General features: G+C 52.1%; 1 protein-coding gene across 2 annotated transcripts in view; it reads left to right on the forward strand.

The window, feature by feature from the left end:
• Positions 1–25,458, forward strand: part of RHBG (Rh family B glycoprotein) — a 46,318-nt gene that overhangs the window by 11,565 nt on the left and 9,295 nt on the right. The window contains exons 2-9 of one of the 2 annotated variants that reach the window (XM_075907009.2): positions 7,680–7,866; positions 9,211–9,361; positions 11,098–11,245; positions 13,409–13,575; positions 15,680–15,817; positions 18,419–18,552; positions 22,199–22,320; positions 25,068–25,141. In XM_075907009.2, coding sequence (XP_075763124.2) covers positions 7,680–7,866; positions 9,211–9,361; positions 11,098–11,245; positions 13,409–13,575; positions 15,680–15,817; positions 18,419–18,552; positions 22,199–22,320; positions 25,068–25,141 — 1,121 coding nt within the window. The remainder of the gene's footprint in view (positions 1–7,679; positions 7,867–9,210; positions 9,362–11,097; positions 11,246–13,408; positions 13,576–15,679; positions 15,818–18,418; positions 18,553–22,198; positions 22,321–25,067; positions 25,142–25,458) is intronic. The other variant, XM_075907010.2, reaches the window with a different exon arrangement.

A 25,458-nucleotide genomic window follows, 5' to 3' on the forward strand; every position in this document is an offset into this window, starting at 1 on the left:
TTTGGGTCGGGGGCCGCTGACCCACAGAAAAATCAGCCAAGGGGCTGCACAAAAGTGAAAAGCAAAAGAAAGCAAAAAAAGCCACCTCACTGATATGATGCCCTACGGAGACACAGAAAGACAGTCCCCACATTCCAGGCTCAGACCCCACACTCTAAGCCCACTTCTTGGCAGTTCCCTCCCATGTACTGAACCCCTCATTTTGCCCCCACCCCAGAGCCGGGGGGGCAGGCTAATACATTGTGTGGCCCCCCTAGGCTCTGGGGTGGGGTCAAAATGAGGGGTTCAGTATGTGGGAGGGAACTGCTAAGAAGTGGGCTTGGGGTGTGGGGTCTGAGCAGGAAGGAGGATGCAGGAGCGTTGGGGGCTGGATCCAGGCAAGTGAGGGGCTGGATCCGGACCCCGGGCTGAATATTTTACTGGATCAACTTCTGTTGCAGACAGAAACAAGCATTCAAGGGCTCTGCTTCAGGTGCGGGAAAGGTGCTCCGAGCTGGTCTACACTTAAACAGTGGCATGGTTGTAAACACGACCTTCAGGGTGGATGCTACAGGGGCGGCTCGTGACTGTAGGCCGACTTGGCCATCGCCTAGGGCGCCGCCTTCAACGGGGCACCCGATGATGATGTCACGGGGCGCTCGGAGTGCCCAATGACGACATCACTCCATTAACGGCCATGCAGGCGGGGGTACCGATCATGTGTTCCGCCTGGGGCGCCAGCTGTTGCAGCCCGCCTCGGGCTGACCCTGATGCTACCTATGCCGATGGGACGGGAGGGTATTCCTGTCAGCACAGATAATCCACCTCACTGAGAGGCCGCAGCGATATCTACAGGATTTCTCTGAGCTCTGTGCTACTTGGGGACTTAGGTCAGCGTCCCGACGCCGCTTCGGGTGTGGATTTACACATGCAATTTTCTAGTGCGGACCAGGCCTTTGTTTTTATTGAATTCTGCACTGGAAAGCGACGTCGGCTTCGCCACTTTGCTCAGGTGCATGAGAAATCCACGAACGAACCCCCCACGTAGACAGTGCCAGGGGATGGATGGCGGATTGCTTGCGCCACTGAGAGAAACCCTCTCATCAGCGTAGCAGTGTCTAGGCTGGGGGTGGGCAATAATTTTTGCAGGTGGGGGCCACTTCACAAACTTTGGCTCATGATTGCAGGCTGGCTCCAGCCCCCTGGAAGGGGCGGGGCCTCGGGTAGAAGGGGCGGTTCCCTGTAGGCACTGCTCCCCCTGTGGGAGGGAAGAAACTTTGTCTGGCCGCACACCCCCAGGCCAATCGAGACCTGGAAGGGGGGGAGTGCGTAAATCATTCGCTGTTCACGGACCCTTGGCAGGGGGAGGGATCTGCCAGCTACTTGAACAGCAAATGACTTCACACTCTTCCCCCACCCCGACATCTCGAGTGGCCTGAGAGTGGGGGAGTGGCAGGGCTTGGCAGGCCAGACCTGGCCCATGGGCCGTATCTTACCTACCCCTGGCCTAGGCTGAAACATAACAGTGGCTTCATGATGCTGTCACACTTTAAGGGTAGATAAGCCCTAAGTCTCTGATTTTTAGATACATCCAGGTCCATTTGGACCAGCTCGTCTGCTGGAGTAAATCAAGCTGTCTCCATTGACTTCTGAGATGTGAGAATCAGCAGTTACTTCTAAAAAAAGGTTGGCCTAATAAATTGCTCAGCGATATTGTATAGGGAGGCAGTGTTGCCTAGTGTACGGGGCTCAGGGCAGGCCCCCGGTCTGCTACTGACAGCTGTGAACTGCTCATCCGGAGCCACGCCTGACTTTCCTCCCCAGTCTTACCCACCTCCTCCTATTTTGCTGGATCAAGTGTCCTGCAGCTGGATCTTTCATTTGTATTTGGTTCCTCCCTCACCATTGGGATGTGAAAAGGGAAAGTTTAGGCTGGACTTCAGGAAAAACTTCCTAACTGTCAGGGTGGTTAAACACTGGAATAAATTGCCAAGGGAGGTTGTGAGATCTTCATCTCTGGAGATATTTAAGAGCAGGTGAGACAGACACCTGTCAGGGATGATAGATGGTGCTTGGTCCTGATGTGAGGGCAGGGGGCTGGACTTGAGGACCTCTTGAGGCCCCTTCCAGTTTGTGACGTAGTGTGGGTACCTTGCTGGTTGCTAGGCTTGGGCTGTGGGTGACCTCCACTGGCTGCTGTCTGTACCACCCTGATGGAACAAGGAGGTAACCTGTTCTACCGGTTACCTCCCAGGGAGAGGAACAAAGGAAGGTGGAATGCCGCCTCTGGCTGTGGGGCAGGGCCGGAAGGGATGGTTAGAGTGTCTGTCTGGGATCATGGAGGAGACAGCCTAGGGAAGGGGCTGGAATTTAGGGGCCCAGTCACCCCCATCTCAAGGGGGGCTGAGGCATCCTAGGCCTGCCCTGTAACCAGGTTACATCTGTGCTGTGCTGTATCCTGGAGAAGCAATAAACTCCCTCTATTCTACGGGCTGGTGGAGTCTGTTCATGCCACTATGGGGCTACGTCTACACTGGCATGATTTTCCAGAAATGCTTAAAACGGAACAGTTTTCCGTTATAAGTATTTCCGGAAAAAGCGCGTCTACATTGGCAGGATGCTTTTCCGGAAAAGCCCTTTTTCCGGAAAAGCGTCTGTGGCCAATGTAGACGCGCTTTTCCGCAAAAAAGCCCCGATTGTCATTTTCGCGATCGGGGCTTTTTTGCGGAAAACACTACTGTGCTGGCTATACTGGCCCTTTTCCAGAACAGTTTTCCGGAAAAAGGACTTTTGCCCGAACGGGAGCAGCATAGTATTTCTGGGAAAGCAGCTGTTTTCTTACAGTAGATTGTCAGTGCTTTTCCAGAAATTCAAGTGGCCAGTGTAGACAGCTGGCAAGTTATTCCGGAAAAGCGGCTGATTTTCTGGAATAAGTGGCCAGTGTAGACACAGCCTGGGGGTGCAGGAGACGGGGAAACCCCAACGCCCCATCACACAGTTCTAGTGCTCTCTGATTCTATGCTCCAGGGAGAAAACCAAAAGCTTGCAGGGAACCCTGCATCTTACCAGTCTTGGGAACTTTTGGGCTTTCTAGGACTCCCCTTACTGGGCGGATCGGCACACGACAGCCCACGATCCATGCCCATTCCTACGCAAGAGGAGGGCTGGGCTCTGGTGAAGGCCGCATTGGTGAAGGCATCCCTGCACCTGGAGCGAGTCAGGCTGCCAGAGGCTGATGCTTAACAGGTTCTCCCTGTTTCACCTGCCAATTCGAACTCCACCCAGAGCTGAAAGCGAATTCCTCCTCCCCTCTCCGCTCTCTCCCCATTCAACACAGAGAGACCCGTACTTCCTGTCCGGAATGAATGGGGCCTGGCATAGATCTATGCTGCGCCACTGGCGTGTGAATGTTTCCTGCATCCATGCAAGGGGATTTTCTTGGTGGAGATAATCCGTCTCTCCAAGAGGCCATGGATAGATGGACAGGAGATTGCTTCTGTCCACCTACCTGCCTCACAGCAGGGGTCAGGCCAATGGATGACAGCTTGAGGCTTGAGGGCTGCATGTGGCCCGTCAGGGTTCTATGTGTGGCCCACGAGACGTTTGCTTGACCGTTGCTCATGTGCAGGGTTGCCAGAGTCCGCTGGTGAAGGGAGGGGCGGGCGGATTGCACACAGCACTGACTGTGAGAGCCGTGCGCTCCCTCTGCAGCCAATCACGGTGCAGCTACAGTTCCATCGGCACCCCCCCCACATTTTAGGCATGCAAGTGCAGTGAGCAATAGGACCCTGTCCCAGGATATTGTCTTGGTTACGACAATCTTGCAGCCCACTGAGATGAAGAAGGCAGGCTTGCCAGATACCTTCACAAAAAATCCTGAACACAGCAGGGGAGAAAATTGTTTGAGAAAAAAAAAAAAAAGGATGCTGCGTCTTTAAATTCTCACCTGCTTCCTCTGCCTCCACCAGATGCAGCAGGGGGAAAATGGCCCCACCGGCCTTCCGTCCAAAAGAAACAGAAAATACTGGACATTTTACATGTCCGGTATTTTCAGGGGCTTTTTTGCCGGACAGAAGACGCAATTACTAGGCTGTCCGGGAGAAAACCGGACACCTGGCAACCCTAGGAACTAAAGGCCCGGCGGCTTCTCTCTTGTGTGCATCCCCCGACTGATTATTCTATAGGTCAGCGGCCCCCGACTCAAAAAGGGCTCCCCAACTCTGATTTCTACATGGCTGCTTACACAGCTCTGGCAGGGGAAGCAGGATCTTAACTGGTGTGTAATTAATCTACTTCCCCTTTAACACCGGCCAGAGCAGTGTAATGGGTAAAGAAGAACCGTCCAGGTGCCGTTCCACACCCATTTCACACCTGAGTAACCCACTCCCCAGGATGCGGGCTGACTCCTTGCTTTGTTCCTGCACCGCGCCACCGGCCTCACGAGCATGCGTCTGCAGAGTCTATATTTACAGAGTCGCTTTCGCTGCCTCGCACACAGGGGTGCGGCTGGAGGCCATTAGCAAGCGAGGCCCTGTACCTGTGATGTGCCAGCGCCGAGTGTTAGCTCCATATGCTGGCAGCAGCGAGGTGACGAGACGCAGGGCCAGGTGCTGCGCTGGCGTGAAGCGGCGACATCCCGTTGACTGCAGCGGAGCGAGGGCGGTTGACACCCGCCCAGGGGGTTAGCTCCTTTGGAACAAGGGGGGTGGCAAAGAACCTGGCAGAACCTGAGGGTGGCGAAGGGGGAGGGAAGGCTCATTTCAGAGAACGCAGCAGGCCTTGCACTCGCATCACTCTCTGGTTCGCGGCTGTAGACCCACGTCCCCTCCCCCGGGCATGTCAGTAACACTCCTTTCTACGCCCTCCGACTGCAGATGCCTTGATTCTCATTCCCACAAAGGCCCCTTTAGGCCGCTCCAGCCTCGTAAAAGGGGGCTCTCGCTGTCAGATCAGTGCGGAGGGACTTCAGCAGTGGGACTGAGAATCAGGCCCATCGTGCGTTGCACGAGCTTTGCACTGGTGCGAATGAAAACCGGAGAGGCCCAACAACCACTCGACCTTTGTACTCCTAGCTGCATTTGGCTCCCTGGTTTCAGAGCTCCCTGCATTTGGCTCCCAGGTTCCACTGTCGACGTGGCAGGCCACGTTTCTGGCGATCGTTTACTCGGAGTCAGTGGGGACTGACACAGGGTGACTCCCCTTGGAGTTGTCCCCCCATGTGCCGATCATGCCCCTGATACCTGCTTTCCTACCCTCTGGGCGTCCCCACCACCTTGTCCTTCTGGACCAGAAGTTCGGGTCTCCCCTAGCCAAGGTACAGAGATGGGGTGACCAGCCTCCTAGAGGGCAAACAGACACTGACCCAGTTCAGCTTTGGAAGGGCTTAGGGAGCCCTAAGGAGCAGGAAGGCGGGTGTCAGTGGCATGATCAGCACACCGGGGGACAGCCTCAAGGGCATTTTGGTGATTCAACCCATCATCTGGATTCACAACCGAGAGAGCTGGAAAACAGCCCACATGGTCTAATGAGTACAGTAAGAGACGAAGAGTAATGAGAACTTAGTTTCCTTCCTAGCTCAGCCATTAACTTGCTGTCTGGCCTTCAGCAAATCTTGTCGCTGCTTTGTGCCTCAGTTTCCCCATTTGCAAAATGAAGGCAATGGCAACATTTTGGGGGTTCAAAAAATTATGGCTCAGGCCCCAGAAGAAATAATGAAATTGTGAGATATACAGCCCCGCCCCCCCACACACACCAAAAAAACCCACTCTAGGTTATTTCTATTTTCTGCCTGGTTTCTGAGCCTTCTAGAGGCACTTTGTGCCATGTGCACTTTCAAGCTTTTCTCCACCAATGCGAGGGCTTGGAGCAGTTTTGATTTCAACCTCCCACCCCACTAGCCTTGTGATAAAATCGTGAGAACTAGCAATGGTCTGTATCAATGCCTGCTGTTGTAAGGGGAGACATAGGCAGGGAAGGTACTATGCGAAGGCTGCGAATTACTGTCTGTATCCCTGCAGGTTCTCTGTGGCCATGTACCTCTTCCAGTACAAAGCTGTTCATCATGCTTCTTACCAAAACTTAGGCTATGTCTAGGCTGCAGGCTTCTTTCAGAAGAAGCTGTTCCGGAAGAGATCTTCTGAAAAAATTTCTTCCGAAGGAGAGGATCCACATAGCCAAAGTGCATCGAAACAGCCTTCTGCTTTTTTGACAGATAGCGTCCACACTGAATGGATGCTATCTCACATGTCAGCTGTGATTACTATGGATGGAATGGTCACCAGGGCACCTGTGCTTTTTCTTCTTTCCTCTTCATGCAAAAGAACTCCCTCTTCCCCGTCCACAGACACCTTTTTCCGAAAGAGCTCTTTCGGAAAAAGGCTTCTTCCTCATAGAAAGAAGATTACCAATGCCGGAAAAAAAACCCTGTCCTTTCATGGGTTTTTTCCCCCGAAAGAACGCAATTGCAGTGTGGACGTAAGTGAAGTTTTTTTCTGAAAAACCACCGTTTTTCCGAAAAAATGCTGTCGTGTAGACATGCCCTTTAGTTTCAGTAGCACTAGCCAGCCTGCGGAATTCCAAAACACTTTACAAAACTGGGATCACCTGTCCCGCTCTCTCTCTTCCCTCTGCCACTGAAATGCAGCCAGCTCTGGGGTGGAGCACTGAGCTTCTGATTCTTTCCTTCAGAAAAAGGAATCATTTCTTCTTTGCAAGGTGAGGAGGGTGGGGAAAGGTGCTACAGCTGGAATTTGTCCAGGACACATCCCGGAGCTCTTGCAAAATGTGTCACAGACTCTTCAATGTCAGGACTCGGCATTTTACATGTTACCTAAACCGCGGTGGAACAAAGCGGTGAGGCACGCTGTCCCAGTGTTTGCGGAGCAGCCACCCAGCGGGGTCACTGGTCCATGGGCCAGGGCCAGAGAAAGGGCCCATATGACACATCAAGGTCGCTCGGCTGCTCTTGTGCTCCGGGCTGGTCTGGGTCCTCTGAAAGCAGAGAGGGAAAGAAAGGGTCCTGAGAAATGCTGAGCTCATTTGTGCTGAGATCATTATCTTAGCCCTGCAGTGTTTGTATAGCCTCAGGGGCAGATGCTCCGGCGCTTACTCCTGACAGAAGTTCAAAACCTTTTTGAAGTTCCAAAGCAGTCTCAAATTCAGTTTTTTTTTTTTTTTAAGGAAACAAAAATTTTTGTGTGGATTTCCCCGCATCCTGGTTTGGAGGATTTATTTATTTTACCAAACTTAGATCAGTGTTTCTCAACCTTTTTTTTATAAAGTACCCCCTTAAAAAATATAAGTATCCCCAGTACCTACAGTTTTCAGACACACACAATTTTTTTCTACCATTGCAACACATTCGTTTAAACAACTTAATTGTAGCCAAGTGGGAGATTAAATTTTTGGGTGTAAAAAGTACAAAAATAATCAAGCGCTGTAAAACTTACAACAAAAATTCAGTTTTCTCCACATTTCAGTTGTATTGACGTACCCCCCAGACTTCTCTTGAGTTCCCCTAAGGGTACTCGTACCACTGGTTGAGAAACACTGTCCTAGAGCGTGTCAAAAATCAATCAACTCTTGAAGGTGTTTTTTTGGGGGGAGGGGGGAATAAACATTTAAGAAATGTTGTTGACGAGTACCTCCCCCCTCCCCGCCTGCCTCCTCCATGATCAAATCCATGTGCTATGTTTCCCCAGGTTTCCAGGATGTCCACACCATGATCTTCATCGGCTTTGGCTTCTTGATGACCTTCCTGAAACGTTACGGGTTTGGCAGCGTGGCCTTCAACTTCCTAATTGCAGCATTCGCTATCCAGTGGTCTACGCTGATCCAGGGTTTTTTCCACTCTTTCCACAATGGCAAGATTCACATCGGAATAGAGAGGTGAGCGACCGGCCACCAGGGGTCAGAGAGGAAGGGTGTCTGGGTGGAGGGGTATTCCCAGCTCTGACCCCGATTCTTTGTGTACCTGCGGGTAAATCTCTGTGCTTCAGCTCCGCACTGGTAAAAGTGGGAGAAGAGCCCGGCTCTGTCTCACAGAGGTTGCAAGGGTAAAGGTTCAGAGAAGCACAGATTCTGGGGGTGCTCCAGGGTTGGAGCACCCATGGAAAAAAATAGTGGGTGCACAGGACCCACCAGCAGCTCCATGGATCAACCCCTCCCACTACCCCTCATCGCCTTCCTGTCCTATACACTCAGCTGTTTAGAGATGTGCAAGAGGAGCGGGGGGAAGGGAGGAGCAAGGGTGAGGTGCACTCAGAGGAGGGGGCGGAACATGGTGGGAAGTGGCAGGGCAGGTGTGGGGCCTTGAGGAAGGGGTGGAGTAGGGCAGAGCCAGGGGCAAAGCAGGGTTCGAGCATCCACCAGGGAAATGAGGAAGTTGGTGCCAGCGACTCAGATATTTGGCAAGGTAGGGATCAAGCCCTACCATATCCATCTTTTCCTTTCGGTTCTAGCTCTAAGCCAGGAAGCTGGGCAGGTGTTCACATCCGAAATACTTGTGCTGAGAAGGCTGCAGTGTTGCCTCAGCCTGATTTGCTCATGTATCCAGCCCTCAAAAAAGGATTTGGCAGAGGAGGAGGAGGGGGGAGATCTAGGCTGAAATCCTGTGTCTGTTTGAGAGTCCCTGCGTGACCTTGTACTCTTTATGTCTCTGGGCTTCGGCTTCCCATCCGAGATGTAGGGAAAACAAGAGCTCATTTCTCCGGTCTGTTTAGACCGCAAGTTCTTTGGGGCAGAGAGCCTTTCCCTGTGTGTGTGGACAGCACCTAGCCTAGCACAATGTTCTCTGATCTCTGTTGAGGCTACAAGGAATAATGATAGGTCTTTTTTCACCCATTAGATCAAGGCTGTCAAGGACCAATAGATCATCTGGTCTCCTGCAGACTCACAAAACAGGTCAAGGAATTTCATAGATGCAAAACCCTTAAACTAAGTTTTTAGCCCTTCCGGCCATTCAATAGATGAGCCTAGCATTTGTTTTCCAAAGTTTCCAGTCACACTTGCTTAACCGATTCGGTCATTCCTTCTTTGGATGTCTTTTATCCTGGGCATCCTTGTGAATGTTGCCAATTGTCTGTGCCCAATCTTCTCCATGCCCATTAAACAATCTGGAGGCTGAAATTCACCTAGGGAAAAGGGTTCATGCACCGTTGAAATCCAGAGGGAACTCTACCCGGGGTAACAATCCATTGCAACCTGTTCTACTTTCTTCCCTATTCCTCCTAGCATGATCAATGCTGATTTCTGCTCCGGAGCTGTCCTGATCTCCTTTGGGGCAGTTCTGGGCAAGACAAGCCCTGTCCAGCTGCTGCTGATGGCCCTGTTTGAAGTCACCCTCTTTGGTATTAATGAATACATCCTTCTCAGCCTCATTGGGGTAAGACACTTTTGATGGCTCTTTTGTTCCCCAGGGGAAGGAATGTTCTAAGGGGGGTGGCGTGGCCTCAGCAAATATCCATCTTGTTGTCAGATCAGTGGCTAAATAAATTGTTTAGATCCAAACAAAATGTTTAATTTGACTCAAAAATGTGATTATTTTCATTTTGTTTTGGAGTGGTTTTTATCCTCCTCTATTTCTGTTTTGATGACTCTAACTATTGTGACAGACCCAGACCAGCTGGCTGCCGTATTCTAATGGAGGGAACCTGGGCTCTGGGTGAACTGTTTCCTCTTCCCTGGGGCCAATTAAAAGCTTGCCAGAAGCAGCAGGCTAATCTGGGCAACTGCAGCTCATGAAGCCTGCTGGGACTTGTTTATAAGGCCTCCCTGCAGGGCAGGCAGAGTAGCGCAAGATCTGAGTGTGAGAGGTGTTGTGAGTGAGAGCTGAGGAGTGCGAGTAAGGCAGAGGGCTACGGACAAGCAGGACAGACTTGTGCAGGTAGCAGAGGAAAGGTACTGGGAGAGGTTGTTTGGGGACGTGGCCCAGGGAAGAAGCTGCTAGACTGGGAATAGAGGAACGCCTGCCTGTTGTCACTGCTTAAGAGTCCCTGGGCTGGAACCCAGAGAAGTGGGTGGGCCCAGGTTCCCCCCAACCCTCCCCACACCACTGCAGAGTCTGTCCCTGAGAGCGGGGACCAGACTATGGAGGGGTTTCCCTCCAACCTGTGGACTAGATCAGTGTTTCTCAACCAGTGGTACGAGTACTCTCAGGGGTACTAGAGAGACGTCGGGGGGAGGGGGGGAGGGGTTTACATCAACACAACTGAAATTTGGAGAAAACTGAATTTTTGTTTTATAGCACTTTATTATTGTTGTGCTTTTTACCCCCCCAAAATTTCATCGCCCGCCTGGCTACCATTAAGTTCTTTAAACAAATGTGTTGCCATAATAGAAAAAAATTGTGTGTGTCTGAAAACTGTAGCTACTGGGGGTGCTTATATCTTTTTTTTTAAAGGGGGTACTTTTTTTTTTTTAAAAAAAGAGGTACTTTATAAAAAAAGGTTGAGAGACACTGGACTAGACGATCATGAGTACAGCTCAGCAGGATGTGGCTCTTGTCTTTAGAAAAGAAGAGGCCATGTGGAGGGTCACAGCAAGTCTCTAAGGCAAATACTGTCCTCCAGAAGCACAGTGTCCTCGGGGCACAACCGGAGCTTTGCCACACTGTGTTTGCCGTCCAGCATTTTAAACTGTTTTAAAAATAAAATTCAAGGAAGCTTCCAAATGCAAAAGAGTTTTCAAGTTAAATGTGTAGATTTTGAAAGATTTTTTAGGGTCCCTCTTTTCCTCTCCCCACCCCCAACCCCATCAAAGCTTTTAGCAAAACCAGCAGAAAACATTTCCAAATTGTCGATCTCCATTTCTTCGTTGAGATCAGTTGGGCTGAAAACACACTGCCCAGAGGTAGGACAGACCAATGTTCCCTGTAAGCTGAGCACTTGGGTGGCCACCCAGGAGAGATGCAAATGCTGCCCAGCTGATTAGCAGAGCGCCCACGGTGCCCACAACTGGCAGCATGTGTTTCTATAGGTGGTGCACATCTGCACATACCTTGGTGCATATAACAAATTTTTTTCCATATGTGGATGGAAAAAATTAGAGGGAACATTGGTACAGACTATATGGTCTCCTGCCCCCTTTTCACCATTATGCCTTGCTTCCTGTACCAACCAGGCAAAAGATGCTGGAGGCTCTATGACCATCCACACTTTTGGAGCCTACTTTGGATTGATGGTTTCTCGGGTTTTGTATCGGCCCCAGCTGGACAAAAGCAAACAGAGGGAAGGCTCTGTGTACCACTCAGATCTCTTTGCGATGATTGGTAAGGACTGGGAACACATGTATGTAGCTTAAGCCCCAGATGTGGGCAAAATAACATCAGAAGAATCCAAAACCCATGACTGTGATATTTTAGGAGCTTCAGGGGGTAGCTGAGTTAGTCCGTTATAGAAAAAAACAACAAATGGTCTGGTAGCACTTTATAGACTAACGAAACATTTAGATGTTTTGTTAGTCTATAAAGTGCTACCAGACCATTTGTTGTGATATTTTAGGCGGCTTTATCAGGAGATTCCTTTGGCCCCAAATTTGGTTCAGATGTCCCCAAATTTGGACAATTAACTCTATCCCAGTGTAACTTTACCCAGGATACCATCTAGGCCATTGAACAGCTGCTGAGACCACTCCTCCCTTAGTTCAGTTGTCTGAAAGTTGTTGATGTCATGAGCAGAGAGACTGAAGAAAGAGAGATGAAGTGGAGCCTCTGTCTTTTATACCAGCCTCCTCTCTTTGAGGATTACCTCAAACTGGCTGCTTAAACCAGTAGTAGCTCTTTAATGTGTGGCTAGAGGCTCCAATGTGTTTTTGTCTCTGAAGAACTGTTTTGGGCCTGCCTTTTTAGCTTGGGAACATGTTGCATCAATATTATACAGTAGAAACATATAACTTTACATACAATGCTGTTACACATATTTTACCAGGACAATAATGTTCAGCAGATTATGAGTTTTCAAATGATATCTCACAAGGATGTTTTGTACAAAATGTATTATAGTCTTGTAAAAGTAGTAACTGTAGTATTGACCATCACTTCCAAACAAGTCACAGCAAGTTTCAAAACAATGCAAGAAAGCATGTGTACTTCAGGGCACTGAGAAAAATCCTTTGTTAAATAGTAAACAACTCTCTCAATAAACATGCTCATCAGCAGTTCCATGAGATGAGATGAGAGAGAATTTGCATCAAACTAAACTTGACAATTTAATCAGAAAAGTGAATTTTGAGTCTTCCACGGTAGGTCTAGACTACAGGGTTTTGTCAACAAAAGTGGACTTTTGTCAACAAAATTATACCTGCGTCTACACTACCGCTGAGTTATGTTGGCATAACATCGACAGAACGTGGCAGTTTTGTCGATGGCGGTAAACCTCATTCTACGAGGAATAACACCTTTTGTTGACAGAGTTCTGTCGACAGAAGGCATTATTGCATCTACACTGTCCTTGGTGTCTACACTCTCATGTCGACAAAGCAGCTTGCTTTGTCGACAGAACTGGATGTAGTCTAGACGCTCTTTGTTGACAGAAGCTTTGTCGACAGTATCTGTCAAAAAAGCCTCTGTTGACAAAAGCCTGTAGTCTAGATGTACCCCTACAGTGAGTATTCGAACCTAAGTCTGAGTTTGAATTAAACTTAAATTTTCCCCTCAGAATTTTCCATTCATTTATATATATATTTGGTTGAAAAAATGAGAAACTTAACATTTTTGGTAAAAAAGATGTTTTGATTTAACCAAAATCCAGAACTAGTCTTTTGTGTTCTATTTTTTTCAATGGAAAACAGGAAGGCTGTGTCTAGACTACATGCCTCTGTGGGCAGAGGCATGTAGATTAGACAGATCAGCAAAGGCAAATGAAGCCGCGATTTAAATGATCGCGGCTTCATTTACATTTACGCGGCTGCCGCGCTGAGCCGACAAACAGCTGATCAGCTGTTTGTCGGCTCGCGCGCTAGTCTGGACGGTCCCCCTGTCGACATCAAAGCCCTTTGTCGGCAGCCCCGTTATTCCTTGTGGAATGAGTTTTACCGGGGCTGCCGACAAAGGGCTTTGATGTCGACAGGGGGAACGTCCAGACTAGCGCGCGAGCCGACAAACAGCTGATCAGCTGTTTGTCGGCTCAGCGCGGCAGCCGTGTAAATGTAAATGAAGCCGCGATCATTTAAATCGCGGCTTCATTTGCCTTTGCTGAACAAACAAAACTACATGCCTCTGCCGACAGAGGCATGTAGTGTAGACGTACCCGAACATTTCAAGAAAAACATTCAGGACCCTTTTCCTTTTGGTCAAAGACCTGTTTCCCATTGTTTTGACAAGAAGTGGCTTTTGACCAAAGTCAAAATGTTCACAGAACATTTTCCATCAGCGTGGGGAGAAATTCCCCACCTTCTAAATCTGCTTTCAACGCCGACTTTCCTTCCCACGCAGGAACAATCTATCTGTGGCTCTTCTGGCCAAGTTTTAACTCCGCGATCACAGCTCAAGGTGACGATCAGCTGCGGACAGTCATGAACACGTACTTCTCGCTGGCGGCAAGCACCCTGGCCACCTTTGCCATCTCAGCCCTCGTCAATGAGGAAGGCAAACTGGACATGGTGAGACAACTCAGTGATGACTCTCTTCTTGCTGCTGCACCCCAGCATTGGGGGGGGGGAGGATGAGCCCCACTTTGGGGAGGCTAGCCCCCAGCCCTTCAAGTCCTGAATTCCCTCCACCCCCACCCCATAGCCAGCCCAATCCCTGGAGCACTGGACTGGCTGGAAGGAAGAGAGGGAGTAAGGGTAAATTCTGGGTTAGGGGAGTCTGAGCCTTCCTTGGCCTTTGATACCTACCACCATGGGTGTCCGGTATACTAGGCAAGGGAAGGTATTGCCTTCCCAAACCACCAGCCTCGCCCGGCCCAGACTCCACCCCCAGAATGCCTACTGAGGGCGGAAAGGCTGGGGCCATGCACCGTCTCGCCTCCCTGTGATGCTGGGGGGCATCTCCTGGGCAGAAGGTGCGGAGCTGGGGGCGGGGTTGGGGGCTTGCCTCCCCCAGCCCTACCGTCACCCACTGCCCATTCCCGCCACACATGCCCCCAAGTCTCCTGACAGCCACATTTCCCAGCTTCCAACAAGAATCTCAGGCTTTGGGGGCTCCAGGACGCATTCCCAGCGCTCTGTGCCTCATGACCTCCCAAGATTCACAAGAGGAAGGCTCCTTTTGGGCAGACCTGCCTCGCCCAGAGGGTGGGTGGGTACTGTGGTGAGCAGGTGGTACCAGGGATCACTATTCAGGGGCACCCGTATGTTTCCCATTGTGGTCCACTGAGCCTCATGCTCTGGGCACCCGGCATGGGTGGCAGGTGAAGGCCCAGCCCCGCCCCTTCCACCTGAGGCTCCGCCCCTTCAGCAACTTCCCCCTGCCCATCCCCTTCCTGGCCACCTGGAAGGCTGGGGCTGCCATGCCGCAGTGGCTGAGCAGTGTAGGCAATGTAGATTGCCCATGGCACTCAGCTCCCCACCCCTCTCATCACTTGGGAGAGACCCCAGTCTTTCCCCCTCCTGACCGAGAGTTTTCCAGGCGACACTGCAATATTCCTAGCAGTCTGTCTCCTCAGGCCCCTCGCCTCTGGAGAGAAAGCAACGAGCAGCAGCATCACCCCCACTTAATGTTCCCACCCAGCCCTCTCTAAGCAAGTATGTTTATTCATAAGGTAGCAGCATTACAGGGAAAACGTAATCAAAACAATACACTAAAGGGCTCATCAGAGGCCACCCCCAACCCCAACCTCAGGCTCCAGGAGGTGTCAGTCCCACAAAACCCCCAATCAGGATTTCCCCGTGGTTCCAGGTTCACACCTGGCTCAGATTCACAACCACCATGAACAGCTTTATACAGCTTGGGCTTTTCACCTTGGCCTTGTGCACCAGGCGATCAGCTGTCAGGGACCCCTTCTCCAGAGCAGAACTTCAACAGGCTGAGTTTAGGTGTAACCGGCGGTGGGAAATTTGCATTCCTCCCCCTTTCCTTTATTCTCCAGGAAAAACATTAAGAAGTTTCTCTTCTGAACGTCTATTCTTTGCTTGGCACATGGTTCAGCAGAGACCTTTCAAGCCCTTGGTCTCACATCTGTCACATGTCCTGCCCTTGAGAGGTTACAAGTGATCCCGGCCCACAATAAACACACAAGCCATTTGTTTAATACAAGAGAAACCAAAGAGAAATTTAATTCAATAAGGTCTCCCAAGGAGATTGTGGGAAAGTGTCAGCGGCAGCAAGGAAGCATGGTCCAGGAGTTAGGACACCTACCCTAAGGGCTTCATAGACCTTGGGTCTAGTCCCATCTCTGCCACAGACTCACTGTGCAGCCATTGGCAAGTCATCCACTCTGTGCCTCAGTTTCCCTCACTGTATAATGGGGGTAATAGCACTGCCCTATCTTCCAGAGAGATTGTGGGGCTAAAGTCTGGGAGGTGACCTGGTGGGGCCCCTGTAGATACCATCAGTAGTTAAGGTGGTGATGTTTCTCACCCTTCCAAGGTCCGTTTGAGCAGGCTTCCTCTTTCATGGGGCTGCCATTTTGAACTGCGCAACCCAGATTCAACTTTGCTTTCCCACTGGCTCGCCGTCCAACCTTTACCGTACCTGCCTAGCATCCGGCATGGGAGTCAGCCCTGAACTCCCCCCGTGCTCTCTCTCTCTCTCTTTCACCAGGTCCACATTCAGAACGCAGCCTTAGCTGGCGGGGTCGTGGTGGGGACGTCGGCCGAGATGATGCTGACGCCGTTCGGCGCCATGATCGCCGGGTGCCTCGCCGGCCTCGTTTCTACCCTGGGCTTCCGATTCCTCACGGTACATCAGGCTGGAGGCACCTACGCTGCAAGCCTCTGGGGGTGGCATGCTGCAGGGTGTAGCTCCGCCGGCCAGCGGAAAGCCGTGGCGGGCGGTGTCGATAGGGGAGGCTCTGCTTGGGGGCGTAGAAAGCCGTGTAGGGTTCACACCCCAGGACTTTCGCACAGGGGTGTCTTCATTCGGCTGGTCTAGGCAGCGCCTCACAGGCGGCACTGCTCCTCAGACCCCTGCTGAGGGCACGTCGTGCGCGTCCCCCTCACGCCACTGACAGGAGCGGGCCGGTGGAGGTGCCTTTGAAGTGACTGATCCTGCTGTAAGGCCTTTGTCTCCACAGCACTTCAAAGTGGGGGACGATTTCATTTCAGCCCACTGTGCCCGAGCTGGGGGTCAGTGAGACACAGGCCCCCTAGCTAGACCCTTGCCCTCCTGACACGCGGGAAAGGGGCTGGAGCGAGGCCCTGAAATGCCCGCGGGGCTCAGGAGAGGTTTCCTGTAGCTCAGAGACGTTGGAAGAGGCACCATGTGGCCTGCCGCCCTCGCTGCTCCCAGCATAGGACATGTAACGAGCAACCGCGACTCCATACGCCACATCCCTGGCAGAGTAGAGGCCATGTAGCTATGAGCTGCAGCAAAAAGTAACCTGCATCCTGGGTGGCCAGTTCTATGGGCCCGTGGGGCCCAGGCACCAGGAATATTCCTGGGATGGGGCCTGGCTTCAGCAAAGTTCAGGGCTGGGTCTCTCCAGTAGCCCCGCCAGCTGCCCCCACTCGCTGCCCCCTGGTGCGTCCCCCCGGCCCCGCCTGCTGCCCCCGCTCGCTACACCCTGGTGCATCCCCCAGTGCCACCTGCTGCCCCCACTCGCTACCCCCTGGTGCATCCCCCGACCCCGCCTGCTGCCCCCACTCGCTGCCCCCTGGCGCGTCCCCCGACCCCGCCTGCTGCCCCCACTCGCTACCCCCTGATGTGTCCCCCGACCCCGCCAGCTGTCCCCACTCGCTTCCCCCTGGCGTGTCCCCTGACCCCTCCTGCTGCCCCCACTCACTACACCCTGGTACATCCCCCGGCCCTCCTGCTGCCCCCACTCGCTACCCCTTGGTGCGTCCCCTGGCCCCGCCTGCTGCCCCCACTCGCTACACCCTGGTGCATCCCCTGGCCCCACCTGCTACTCCCACTCGCTACCCCCTGGTGTGTCCCCCGACCCCGCCTGCTGCCCCCACTCACTGTCCCTTGGCGTGTCCCCTGGCCCCTCCTGCTGCCCCCACTCGCTGTCCCCTGGACCCGCCTGCTGCCCCCACTCGCTACCCCCTGGTGCGTCCCCTGGCCCCACCTGCTACTCCCACTCGCTACCCCCTGGTGTGTCCCCTGGCCCCGCCTGCTGCCCCCACTCGCTACCCCCTGGTGTGTCCCCTGGCCCCGCCTGCTGCCCCCACTCGCTACCCCCTGGTGCCAGGCGATTAGCACAGCATGGCTCTAGTGACTTCCTGCTGCTCGCTCCATGCAGCTGCTGCTGGGGGGCAGTGTCTCCACATGTGCCCTCATGACAGGCAGCCCACTGGGGCCCCCTGCCTAGGAGCCGCTGCCAGAGCAGGTGCACCCCTACCCCTGCACCTCCTCCCACACATACAGAGCCCGTACCCCCATCCCCACCCCCAAACTCCCTCCCAGAGCCTATCCTCTGCACCCCCTCTTGCACCCACACCTCCAGGCCCAGCCTGGAGCCTGCACCCAGCCCCCAAACACCTTCCCCACATCCTGCACCCCTCCCCCATCCAAGCTCCCTCCCCGAGCCTGAGGCAGGTGGTGGGAGGGAGTTTCGGTGGGGGAGGAGTATGGGCTGGGAGTTCTGGGCAACCCCCCAAATTTCTGCAAACCCACCACCTCTGTCTGCGCCCACACGGCACCGCGCAGGCGAAGGTCGCAGGCGGCGGCTCTGTCAGGAGGGAGGACGATGGGGTCAGGCTCCGGCAGCACATGCAGAGAACCGTGTGGGGAATGTTCTGGAAACACACCCGCGGGATTCAGGTCCCTCTTTCCTCCGCCTGCCTGAGACCGGCCTCGCCATCTACGCCGCTCTGCACCCCCACGCCGGGGGAGAGCTGCTGTGAGGAGCGGGCCGTGGGGACACACCTTTCCAGGGACCTAAGGCCCAGGGGCCAGGTGCGGCCCCCGACTTGCCTGTATCCAGACCCCGAGGCTCAGGGCTCCCCCTCACCCAGCAACGGGGAACCTGGTGCTCCAGATGCCCCACTGTTCCACTGTGGGGCTGGAGCACAGAAAATCTACTAGCCTGGGCCCCCTCAGCCTCTGGTGTGTGAGGTGAATGTGGGTGGGGAGTGTCGTTCTCCTTCTCAGTCGGGGGCCACATCGGTGAGGGTTCATTGGTGGGGTGGTTTCTCCCTTGTGTGCCCCCCCCGACTGATTTTCCTGTGCCACCCCCGACCCAAAAACGGTTCCCCAGCCCTGCTTTACACAGGCCCCCTAGAATGTCTAAGCTGCACCGAGGGGCTTTTCTCCCCCCGAGATTGTCCCCCACGGCAGACCCTTTCCCAGAACGCGCCTCTGGCCCTTTGGGTCCTCACCAGCCCTCTGTGCTCTCTGCAGCCCATCCTGGACTCCAGACTAAAAATACAGGACACCTGCGGGGTCCACAACCTCCATGGGATGCCGGGCGTCCTGGGTGCTCTCCTGGGAGCTTTGGTAGCCGGTCTGGCAACGCAGGACGTCTATGGGGACGGGTGAGAACCGCTCCATAATTCAGCTTCGCTCCCATGGCGGGGCGGGGCGGGGGGGGGGGTGATCCTTCATTCCCTCCCCCTCCCTCAGGGGATTCCTTGATTTCTGTTGTGATTGGCACCCCACCCCGGGCCGGCGATGGAGTGAAACCTGCACAGCTCCATGCACACCTGGCATGCTGGGTTAATTGTCCTCTGCTCGCTCACTCCGTACGGCCCCTGCCAGGCTGAGAATCACTACACCGCTATTCCCCTAGGATAGCCTGGCTCCCGGCTGACCTGCGTATGGCCCCCGTGGCTCCCCTCCAGCATCGGGGAGCCAGTCTGGCACTTCAGCCCTATGGCTCCCCTCCCACCCAGACCCCGCATCCCCATTCTGCTCCCGCACCCGACTTCCCACCCATCCTTCCTACCCTCAGCCTGCTCCTGCACCCTACCACCCGCCCAGACACACCAACCCCCAACCTGCTCCTGTATCCCCGCGTCCAGTCCCCACACTTCCCAGCAGCTCCCTCCCACACACTGAATGCCTCATTTTGGCCCTACTCTGGGTAGTAGGGAGACCCATAAAATCTACTAGACTGGGCCTTCCTAGGAGCTGGTGTGCAAGGGAGCCTTTCTGCTTCTCAGTCAGGTATTTCTTCTGGTGGTGCACATCCGCACATGCCTCAGTGCAAAGAACAAAATGTATTCCACATCCAAATGGAAAAAATTAGAGAGAACATTGGTCAAAGCCTACAAGTCAAGACCCATGCTTTACAATGAGGCTTGAGAGCAATGGACTATTTTTAATATTGTCAATGGATAATACAGATGTTTACTGTACAGCATGTTTTCAGCTTTGATCTTTTTAAAATGTTTTCAGTTACGGGAAGTTACAAGAGAGGACCTCAGGGCATCATTAGTTAATGAGCATAGATGCTGAGATGCATGAAGTTAAAGCGTTATAACTGAAGGTGCAAAGAGTCAATAACCCATGTCAAAATATGCAGGTCCATAGCCGCAAATCAAAGAACATAAGAACATAAAAATGGCTGTACTGGGTCAGAGCAAAGGTCCATCTAGCCCAGTAGCCTGTCTGCCAACAGTGGCCAGCATCAAGTGCCCCAGAGGGGGTGGACTGAAGACAATGATCAAGTGATTTGTCTCCTGCCATCCTTCTCCAGCCTCTGACAAACAGAGGCCAGGGACACCATTTCTATCCCCTGGCTAATAGCCTTTTATGGACCTAACCTCCATGAAATTATCTAGCTTCTCTTTAAACTCTGTTATAGTCCTAGCCTTCACAGCCTCCTCTGGCAAGGAGTTCCACAGGTTGACTACGCGCTGTGTGAAGAAGAACTTTCTTTTATTAGTTTTAAATCTGCTACCCATTAACTTCATTTGGTGTCCTCTAGTTCTTCTATTATAGGAACTTTTCTTTATTCACTCTCTCCACACCACTCATGATTTTATATACCTCTATCATATCCCCCCTCACTCTGCTCCTTTCTAAACTGAAAAGCCCCAGTCACTTCATATGGGACCTGTTCCAAACCCCTAATCATTTCAGTTGCCCTTTTCTGAACCCTTTCTAAGGCCAAAATATCTAAAGGCTAAATCAGTTCTGACACCTCACTTTTCATACTTTGCCTAGCTGTCAATCCTTATCAATGGCAATACTTCTTGGGTCTGTGTGTGTGCTGCAGCTGAGATTTGCCAACACGGACAGATAAAAAATCAATCCTTTCAAGTCTGTCTATACCGCTTTCCAACCCCCAACATGTCACTAACCCTAGCTATGCCTTGTAACATGACTCTGGGGAGATGGGATTTACTAATGCAGGTGTCACGGCTCAATTCCCCAACCAGACACTCTGAGTACAGAGATGGGAAGCTGGTTAGTAGAATAAACTCTGTAAAACCTCTCTCTGACTCCCAGAGACAAACATGTTTGATCTCAGTTCCCCTGAGACCCAAAAAGACAAAGACTAATTTCTTGCTGCCGCCACCTAAGTAATTAAAAGAAAATATAAAATAAACCCTTTTCCAGGGAAGAGATCACTTGGGAATCCCCTTTCTAAAGCAAAGTTCTCCCTCCTGCCCCAACTTCCGTTTTGCTTGGAGTTGGGAAAACAAACAGAGAGAATCCACAGAGAAAAATGGACTCTGCCAAGTAACTAGGCATATAAACTTAAGGACACAACAATCAACCAATACCAGTTAATCAAAACAAAAAGGAAAACATTTTTATTATTGAAACAAAACTACTGATGCAAGCATAGTAAATGACTAGGTGTTAAATAACCATGAAGTGACAAACTCAGGAAAATCCCTGGGCTGTAATTCTTAGTTACAAAAAGAAAAACAAATAATCAGCTCAGGCATGATTTCCAAACCCCCAAACAAGGAAAATAATAAAACCAGATGGACTATCTAAACTTTTCCCTATTTACACGTTTCAAGAGGTCCATTCCTGGGAAAGCCCATCTCCTTCCATACGTGGAAGAAACTGGTCTGATCTAAAACAAAGAAGAGAGAAAAAAAAACCCTCTCTCAGTTTGAAATTCCTATCTGCATTTCATTGGCTGAATGCCTTAGCCCCTCCCTAGGTGCATCTCCAGTTGTACCTCCCTTTCCTCACTCTTCAGGGAAGTCAGACTCTCCTGAGTAGCTCCTATTTATGACAGCATGCATTCGTAATGATGGGAAACTGGAACCTGGAGAGATGAAGGGAACTGCCCAGCGGATTGAGTAGACTGGGAGGAGAATTGATTTCACAGGCTCCCCTGTCTGTGCTGTAACCCCTCGATCACTCACTCTCTAGTGAATGGGTTTAGGCTCAAACCACCATGCTCAGATGTAGTGCCTAATCTGACAACACAACTCTCTTTGGAACTTCGTTCTGAAAAAGGCCCGGTCAGCATCCCCTTCCATCCCAGTCTTTTCCATCTCCCGGCTCCTCTGTGACCTGCTGAGACTAACATGTGCAAAACCAAGAATCTACCTGGAGCGCTTGCAGACCCAGTGATCACGTGGTTGGAACCACTGCCCCTCACAATCTGTGAATATTTAAGAGCCTCAGGGGCTAACTCCCGTGGGAGCCACACGGCTAACTCTTGTGGCACCCCGAGGCGGAGGCTGTGTGGAGTTGCTTCACGGCTGTTGCTCTAGCACCCCACATCCGTGGACAATAAGTTATTCCTCCAGAAACTGAGGCATCTGATCCACACACACACACTCACCCCAGAAAGTCCCTGCTGGGGGACAAGCCGTGAGTCCCAGAGGTTGAAGACTCTCTATAGCACCTCCACTCCTCTAGCACTGCACCCTTTCTGCTGCGTGGGGACCCTTCTGTATCTAGTCAACCCTCTACGGTCATGTCTCTATGGCTGCATTCACTCTACGTTTTTTAGAACCTCATGGACCCCCCCCCCCATCACTTGTCTTTGATGCTACCATTCACCTGGCCCATCAGCAGAGATTGACCTTCGGCACTAGGAGAAGAGGTGCTGCAGCACAAGCTAATGGAGTAGCTCCATCAACTTCCAGCTTTAGTAGATTTTTACCCTTTTCAATGAGTCAGGCGCAAGATAGGGACAAAGACCCACCCCGGTCAGCGCAAGTTACAGGAGGCCCTGCACATACCTGGCTCTTGCCTGTCTTGCAGGATGGCTGACGTGTTCCCCTTAATCGCTGACGGAAGCCGGACAGCAACGTACCAGGGAGCCTGCCAGTTCTTTGCATTACTCATCACGCTGGGGGTCGCAGTGGTCGGAGGAAGCCTCGTGGGTGAGCAGTGTGTCTGTGGGTGGGGCATGGTTTCACGGTGGTCAAACAAGTACAGCAACATCCCATCGCTACAGGACCACAACAACAGCATTTTTGGTATACAGGCTGAACTTCTGAAATCCAGGACTTTATGCGCCAGCAACATCCGTGATCCAGCCAGATCATGGATATTGCTGGCTCAGAGAGCTGCAGCAGCTCTGGCCAGGGTCAGGAGTGCAGCTAGTTGGTGGCAGTGGGGTGGGTGGTTGGGAGCCCCATCTGAACTGGGGCTGGTGCTCAGGTGTGGGGCCAACAGCTAGGAGGGGAAAATTGACCTCCCCTGGCCTGGCAAAATCCCTGGTTCTCTACCACTCTGGTCCCAAGGTTGCTGGGCCAGGGTAGTCCAACCTGTAGTCAAATAGAAATGACTGATGTGCCAATAGCACAGGTCTCAGCAGGGGTCAGGACTTGACTGAGCTAAGCAGGACATGCACACCTAATGGCCTTTACCCTGAAGATTTTGCAGTCTAAATAGACAAGATAGAATCACTAGCCCCATTTTGCAGACAAGAGAACCAAGGCAGAGGCTGACTGAAGCCCAGAGCCTCAAAGAGATTTAGGGGCCTAAATTCTTTCCAGGATCTGGGCCTACAGTGACATGACAAAGGTAACCCAGGGAGTCTGTGGCAGAGGTGAGAATTGATCCTCAGTCCTCTGAGTCTCAGTCTAGTATTTTACTCTTATTCATTACTTACGCTGTGGCAGAGCTTTGGCGTTCCAATCACAGAGGCTGCGTCTAGACTACATGGCTCCATCGATGGAGCCATGTAGATTAGACAGATAGGCAAAGGCAAATGAAGCCGTGATTTAAATGATCGCGGCTTCATTTAAATTTACATGGCTGCCGCGCTGAGCCGACAAACAGCTGATTAGCTGTTTGTCGGCTGAGCGCGCTAGTCTGGACGGTCCTGCGCCGACCTAAAAGCCCTTTGTCGGCAGCCCCGTTATGCCTCATAGGATGAGGTTTACCGGGGCTGCCGACAAAGGGCTTTGATGTCGGCAGGGGAGCGTCCAGACTAGCGTGCTGAGCGGACAAACAGCTGATCAGCTGTTTGTCGGCTCAGCGCGGCAGCCATGTAAATTTAAATGAAGCCACGATCATTTAAATCGCGGCTTCATTTGCCTTTGCCAAAAAAAAAAATCTACATGGCTCCGTCGATGGAGCTATGTAGTTTAGACGTACCCAGAGAGGCCTCCAAAGCAGTAGGTGTTGTACAGACACAGGGCATAAAGGCACTTACAATCTAACCCAGATCCCACCTTACTTCTCTTAGCCTTGGTCTACACTAGGGCTTTATTTCAAAATAACCCCTTTTAGGTCAAATTTACAAGCGGCGCGTCCACACTACCAAGCCCATTGTTTCGAAATAACAGGCTGCTTCATTCAAAATCTGTACTCCTGTTTTCCTCAGGGACTAACGCTAATTTCGAAATAGTTGTTTTGAAATAGCGTGTAGTCAACCTGTGGAACTCCTTGCCAGAGGATGCTCTGGTGCTGCTATTTTGAATAACTACTCCCCAGAAGCTTCAGAGGGGTAGCCGAGTTCGTCTGTAACAGGAAAAACTTAATAAACAACAAATAGTCTGGTAGCACTTTAAAGACTCACAAAACATGTAGATGGGATCATGAGCTTTTGTGGGCACAGCCCACTTCTTCAGATGTCCCCAGAGCCATTCAAACTAATTACTCCCCAGTGCTTCCTGAGGCTCTAAGTCGAGGCAGGGTGCTCACATTAACGGAGCCTGTCTCGGACTCATTTCAAGATTTCCCCATAACGAGGACACGCTCTTTCAATTGTGTTATTTTGGGAGTTTTTAAATCGATTTCCGTTATTTCGACATCGTTTCCCAGCGTAGACAAGCCCTTTGTAATACGTCTCTGCTAAAGCTAATGTTTGACATCCACATGCCTATGGTGCACAGATGAAGAGGGAAGGCTCTGCAGATATCTAGCATTGGCCCAGATTTAGGTGTGCCAGTGTTTAGGCAGGAGGGAATAAGTGTTTGGGAAGTTTTACACAGTTGGTCGTGGTAAGCGGATGCTACAGGGGTCAGGGAGAGCAATGAGGGGGGTGTGGCTCCATGCTACTGGAAGGGGTGGAGCCTTGGATGGAAGGGGTGGGGCTAGGGGCTGGACCACACCACACCCCCTCTTTGCTGCCAGACCTCTGAGCCGCCCAGAGAACACGGTGCAGGGTTCTTCAGCACAGTGTATGGTGATTCAGCCGTGACTTAAAGGGCCTAGGGTTCTTGTCCCAACAGTACCAGGAACCCGGGACCCTTTAGAATCTCTGGGACCTGAAGCAATGGCCCCATTTGCCCCCCACTTTGACAGTCCTCCCATGGGTGGGAATTGCCCCTCTGTCCATATCTGGGGTAGGCTCAATCATCATCAAGTGCCAGAGCTTTGTCTGGCCACTAGAGGTCGGCCTAAGCTCAGTCATCAGGAAATCAGTGGCCGTTCCCGCTCCTATCAGACCCAATACCTGGAGATACATTTTTCAAACTCAGGTGGCTGCAGTTCGGCACCCAAACTACAGCCTCCCAAATAAGTGTGCCTGACTCCAGGCTGGGACGGTTTCTCTCGGTGACTGACAGGGCCCTCCCTACCCATAGACCAACTCTGCTGCAGGGGGGTCAGCCCCTCTGAAAACAAAAACACAGAACGGGTCACACTTCCCCGCCCACCCCTTCTTGTATGTTCCCAGGAGCTGGCTTGAAAATCAAGGCCTTGGGGGCCCCTCCGGACACTCAGTGCTTCGAAGACCAGCTCTACTGGGAGGTGAGCCCTTCCGTTTGTTTTCCTTCCCTACAGTAAAAAAGTCGTATGGTCCCTCAAGTAGCAGGGCTGGTCCCTGGGTTTAGTTTGAAGAGCTGTAGCAGACTGGGTGTCATAGAGGGGTTATTCCACTGTTGCGCTCAGTGGCTTCTGCCCGGGTGGGCACCCTGCAACCCTTGGTGTTGCACATGAGACCCAGCCTGTGCCCTAACTAGACAAAAAATGGTCATCTCCGTCTCAGAGGTGGACTGAGGCTCAGAAAGCCAACTTTTCCCAAACACACAGCCACTGCTTTAGCAAAGTCTCCACGGGGAGCACAT

The sequence above is a fragment of the Pelodiscus sinensis genome, chromosome 22 (assembly GCF_052426305.1).
Source record: "Pelodiscus sinensis isolate ZL-2025 chromosome 22, ASM5242630v1, whole genome shotgun sequence".
Classification (NCBI taxonomy): Eukaryota; Metazoa; Chordata; order Testudines; family Trionychidae; genus Pelodiscus; species Pelodiscus sinensis.